Source organism: Oncorhynchus masou, chromosome 18, assembly GCF_036934945.1.
Source record: "Oncorhynchus masou masou isolate Uvic2021 chromosome 18, UVic_Omas_1.1, whole genome shotgun sequence".
Classification (NCBI taxonomy): domain Eukaryota; kingdom Metazoa; phylum Chordata; class Actinopteri; order Salmoniformes; family Salmonidae; genus Oncorhynchus; species Oncorhynchus masou.
Genome location: NC_088229.1, coordinates 66,511,409 through 66,516,888, shown reverse-complemented (window position 1 = coordinate 66,516,888; position 5,480 = coordinate 66,511,409). Strand labels below are relative to the sequence as shown.

Here is a 5,480-nt window from a genome sequence, read left to right as displayed (position 1 = left end):
GTCTGGACCTGGGACGATAAACCCAAAGTTATCGACACCAACTAAACTGACCACTGATCGGGAACATTTTGATGATATTGTTCATTATAATAAATAACCAATAAGGCCCTACTAGAGATTTGTGAAGTTTGAAATGAAATACGTTTGTTGACATGGGTGATTTAAAGTAGTGAGAGTTATAAGGGTAATATTTAAAAAACTTGCGATATTTGTCAATATCTATGTCAGTAACACTCAATTAGCCATGTCAGATTTTGTATTTATTAGTAGTTAGTCTAGTCAGCTATCTAAACTGGTAGTAATCCTGGCCGAATACTGACTGGGCACGCAGTGCACGTGCCCAGGGGCCCTGACCTCCAGTGGGCCCCATTCATTTTGTTAGTCAATATATCATATCAACATGACATAATTCATTATAAAATGTGTAGAATTGCAAGAAATTAGCTTTAAAACTGCTAAAATGTCTCTCCACCCTGTGGTAAAATTAGTAGAATTGCAGGACATTAGCTGTAAAACACAACAACAACAAAATATCTCTGTCCCATGGCAAAATGTGTAGAATTGTAGGAAATTAACATTAAAACTTAAAATGAGAGAGAGAGAGACAGAGAGAGAGACGGAGAGAGAGAGAGAGAGAGAGAGAGAGAGAGAGAGAGAGAGAGAGAGAGAGAGGGAGAGAGAGAGATGAGAGAGAGATGGAGAGAGAGAGATGGAGAGATGAGAGACAGAGGGAGAGATGACAGAGAGAGAGAGACAGAGGGAGAGAGAGAGAGAGACAGAGCCAGAGACAGAGACAGAGAGAGAGAGAGAGAGAGAGAGACAGAGAGAGAGACGGAGAGAGAGAGATGGAGAGAGAGAGACAGAGGGAGAGATGACAGAGAGAGAGAGAGACAGAGGGAGAGAGACAGAGGGAGAGGGAGAGAGAGAGAGAGAGAGAGAGAGAGAGAGAGAGAGAGAGAGAGACAGAGAGAGAGACAGAGAGAGACAGAGAGAGAGAGAGAGAGAGAGAGAGAGAGACAGACTTGTTCCACATTTTGCTACGTTACAGCCTTATTCTAAAATGGATATTAAATAAAACATTTTCCTGATCAATCTACACACAATACCCCAAAGTCAAAGGGTCTGAATACATTCAGAATGGACGGTAACTACAGTCTCCAAACCAACGTGGCATTCCATCAGTTCTATCTGACCACATTTCCATCTACAGAGCCTTCAGAAAGTATTCACACCCCTTGACTTTTTCCACATTTTGTTGTGTTACAGCCTGAATTTAAAATATATTACATTTACATTTTGTGTCACTGGCCTACACACAATACCCCATTTATGTTTTTAGAAATGTTTACAAATTAATGAAAACATTTAAGCTGAAATATCTTGAGTCTATAGGTATTCAAAACCTTCGTTATGGCCAGCCTAAATAAGTTCAAGAGTAAATGTGCTTAACAAGTCACATAATATGTTACATGGACTCACTGTGTGCAATAATAATGTTTTCAATGATTTTTGAATGACTACCTCATCTCTTTACCCCACACATACAATTATCTGCTTTAGGTCCCTCAGTTGAGTAGTGAATTTCAAACACAGATTCAACCACAAAGACAAGGGAGGTTTTCCAATGCCTTGCAAAGAAGGGCACCTATTGTTAGATGCAAAAAAAATAAAAACAGACATTGAATGTCAATTTGAGAATGATGAAGTTATTAATTACACTTTGGATGGTGTATCAATACACCCAGGCACTACAAAGATACAAGCGTCCTTCCTAACTCAGTTGCCGGAGAGGAAGGAAACTGCTCATGGATTTCACTGAGGCCAATGGTGACTTTAAAACAGTTACAGAGTTTAATGGCTGTCCTGAAAAGAAAGCAGTATGTTTTGGCCATATCCAACATAAGACATCACTCTGGTTATTTTCAAGCATGGTGGTGGCTGCATCATGTTATGGGTCTGCTTTCCACCAGACACTGGGAGACAAATTCACATTTCAGCAGGACAATAACGTAAAACACAAGGCCAAATAAACACTGGAGTTGCTTACCAAGACAACGTTGAATGTTCCTGAGTTGCCTAGTTACAGTTTTTACTTAAATCGGATTGAAAAATCTATGGCAAAAATGTCTGTCTATCAATGATCACCCACCCCCGCGTCTTCATTTCAGTCATTTAGCAGACGCTCAGCCACGTCTTCATTTCAGTCATTTAGCAGACGCTCAGCCACGTCTTCATTTCAGTCATTTAGCAGACGCTCAGCCACGTCTTCATTTCAGTCATTTAGCAGACGCTCAGCCACGTCTTCATTTCAGTCATTTAGCAGACGCTCAGCCACGTCTTCATTTCAGTCATTTAGCAGACGCTTAGCAGCAGACGCTCTTATCCAGAGCGATTTACACAAGCAATTAGGGTTAAGTGCCTCGCTCAATGGCACCTTTTGGTTACTAACCCAACGCTAACCCAATGTGTCAACAAGAATAATTAACACCAATTTGACCAACTGGAGACATTTTGCTGGTCACCACAAGGTCAAATTCTATTTCTAGGGGTTTAGGGTTAGGTTAGAATTAGGTTTAGGGTTAGGAGCTAAGGTTAGGGTTAGGGTTAAGAGCTAGGATTAGGTTTAGGGTTAAGGTTAGGTTTTGGGCTAATGTTAGGGTTAGGAAAATAGGATTTTGAATGGGACTTAATTGTGTGTCCCCACAGGGTTAGCTGTACAAGACTCTGTCTGACTCTGTCTGTCTGTCTGTCTGTCTGTCTGTCTGTCGTAGTGTTTATACTCTAATTTTGGCCCGCCCAGCAAAGGAAAGGCACCCTGTGTGAAAAATTGAGAAACCGTGACATACACTCTGAATGACCTAAAATGATGATACCCATATTGGTCTTTCACAGTCAGGCCAACCCAAGCTGTTCTGTTCATTAGGCTAATAGTAGGCCTACTATTGAAACAGATAAACTGAATCAGAAATGCACAGGTTTCAGATGTTACCAAGTTTTTCAGGTTTTTGTTCTGGCACACTTTTCTTTACAGAAAAACAACAACATTTTATGTTCTAAGTACACAACAATGCTCAAACCACATCAAGAGACCACTTTTGGGGTCTAGGAAAAATCTAAGAATTTTTCATTTTTGAGAGTAGTTACCCTTTAATTCAAGTATGCAGGCACTGTTGTTTGATTAGCATTGTTTCTGTAGCACATGAGATGGAGTTTGCCAGAAGCTCGTCAACATTTCAAGGTTTTCGGCACTGCCTTTCCATCTACCAGGAGAGGGTTGGACCTATCATTAGCCATGTCTTAACTTGCTTCAAAGGGACATTATTTTGATAAAAACTTACTCATTATGTGTTCTCCTGTTCTTTCAACTTTTTTTCCAATGTAACCAAAGGCATTATCCTAATCATATTAACAAACCATGATAGTTGCTGCATCCCCCCCCTTTTCTGAAGGAAATGTCCACCACTGTCCATGAAACCGCTTGTATGTGCGGTGCGCATTTTTAAAAGATGTTTTCCCGCAAATTGCATTTTGGAACATTCACCCGTTGGCCGATCTTTATCAAAATGTTAAGCCATTCCGATCTGTTCCATCAGTCCTATTAATTGATATGGCGTATAACTCAACTAAACTACTTTGATACGCACCAATGGGGATTAAGAAGTGAGTCTACGCATTTACATTTAAGTCATTTAGCAGATGCACACTGAAGAACGCGTATCTGCGTATACCCTCCACTACACCACTGACCTCATCCATACAGAACAAACAGATGATGACACCTGCTACCGGGGTTGAGGATGGCTTTCTATCAACAAGTCGCCGGGCACTTAATAGTTAACGCAAACCAGCTGTAATAAAATTGAATAGCCTAACGGAACGGGTTAGAGGCTAGTCCCGGTCAACAGAATCTCCGTCTGTTATAAAAACGAGCCTTAATGATGCCCAAAGCGAACCTCGTGGAGATACTGGTCACGGCTACGTGAATAATGGACATCCATTACAGCCTTGCAGCGCAATAAACAGAGGAGAGAAGGAGAGAAAGAGAGAGAGAGAGGGGGGGGGGGGCATCCTAGCCAGCATAAACTACGCACAGAAGATGACAGCCGTTATGTCACATCTGGCCGCGCGGCACCACGCTCGAACTCTTTGCCGCGTGCGTCCGCTGCAATTATTTACAGGTGAATGACTACCCCGTGTCCCTGCCTTTATCTCTCGTAGATGGAGTTCTCACCTCGGGTCCCGTTAGTGTCCCGTTCCAGTCTCGTGCTGTCCCGGTAAAAATAACGACGGAGAGGAGAGGCGCACAATCCAGCCTTCAATCCAGTGCTGTGAACCCGACACGCTGCTCTCGCGACAGCACGCCCTTTGTGTGTGTGTGTGTGTGTGTGTGTCTTCCGCATAGCAGTGATATTTATTTTATTTTTATAATTTTTTATTATTAACCACAAATCAATACATAAGCACCCCCGTTTTTCCCGATCGCTCTCTCACTGTAAATGACGTCACTGTGGGACTAAACGGCTCGCGACCGCCCTCTCCTGGTCAATGAGCTGAACTGCCTCTGTGGTACTGTACGAATGACGTCATGACGATACTGTAGCAGAGCAGACCTGATTTCTAATGTGTTGAGGGATAAAATAGATTGAAAATAAGCAGAGCTCAGTAAGCAGAATTTCTGTACACGGAAAAGGTTTATTGGTAAATACAGTTTAATCCAGGCTACATTTCCTACTGTCAAGGTTATTGTCTTATTATCTTCATCACTTTCTTTTCCCCCTTCATCATCACCATCGCCTTCATCATCACCATCACCTTCTGTCTCTTCTCTTCTCTCTTCATCCATGTATGTTTCATGCAAATAAATACCTGTACACATCAACATATATGTGTAAGTACAGCTGGGTTGTGTGTGTGTGTGTGTGTGTGTGTGTGTGTGTGTGTGTGTGTGTGTGTGTGTGTGTGTGTGTGTGTGTGTGTGTGTGTGTGTGTGTGTGTGTGTGTGTGTGTGTGTGTGTGTGTGTGTGTGTGTGTGTGTGTCTAAAGATCATCCGTCTCTCCGTCGAAGGGCAGCATGTTGTCCAGCTCTATGTGGATGTGTGAGTTGTCCTCCAGGTTACACACCCAGCCGATGGGGGTGCGGTTGAACGAGGGGCGGGACCTAATGTCCCCCTGCAGGGAGTGGAGGGACTCCGCCTCCAGCTGGGCGAATAGGATCTCGGGAGGCTCGAAGGTCAAGTGGCCTCCCGCGTTCTCGGAGCCGCCATAGGGCAGGGCCGTCCTGTCAATCAAATATCAATATCATTATGTACAGTGTACATGGTAGTTACATCAGCAGATTGAAGGCCATGTCATAGCTGACGTACACTGAAGACTGTGGGTTGAGGTTCTCAGCAGGTGTGTGTTACCTATTGAAGCTCTTGAACTTAGGCATGTCGTGGGGGGTATGTGGTCCAGCCATGTGGTGGTGCATGGTAGAGGTC

At 43.1% G+C, this 5,480-nt stretch overlaps 1 protein-coding gene across 3 annotated transcripts in view; it reads right to left on the bottom strand.

The window, feature by feature from the left end:
* Nucleotides 1-4,688: 4,688 nt before the first annotated feature.
* The window catches only part of LOC135505160 (myozenin-1-like), an 11,267-nt gene continuing 10,475 nt past the window's right edge, over nucleotides 4,689-5,480 (bottom strand). For all 3 annotated transcript variants that reach the window (XM_064924293.1, XM_064924292.1, XM_064924294.1), the window contains 2 exons: nucleotides 5,406-5,480; nucleotides 4,689-5,278 (listed from right to left, as the gene is read on the bottom strand). The exon at nucleotides 5,406-5,480 is cut by the window's right edge and continues 97 nt beyond it. In XM_064924293.1, the coding sequence (XP_064780365.1) occupies nucleotides 5,038-5,278; nucleotides 5,406-5,480 (316 nt within the window). In that variant the 3' untranslated portion in view covers nucleotides 4,689-5,037. The remainder of the gene's footprint in view (nucleotides 5,279-5,405) is intronic.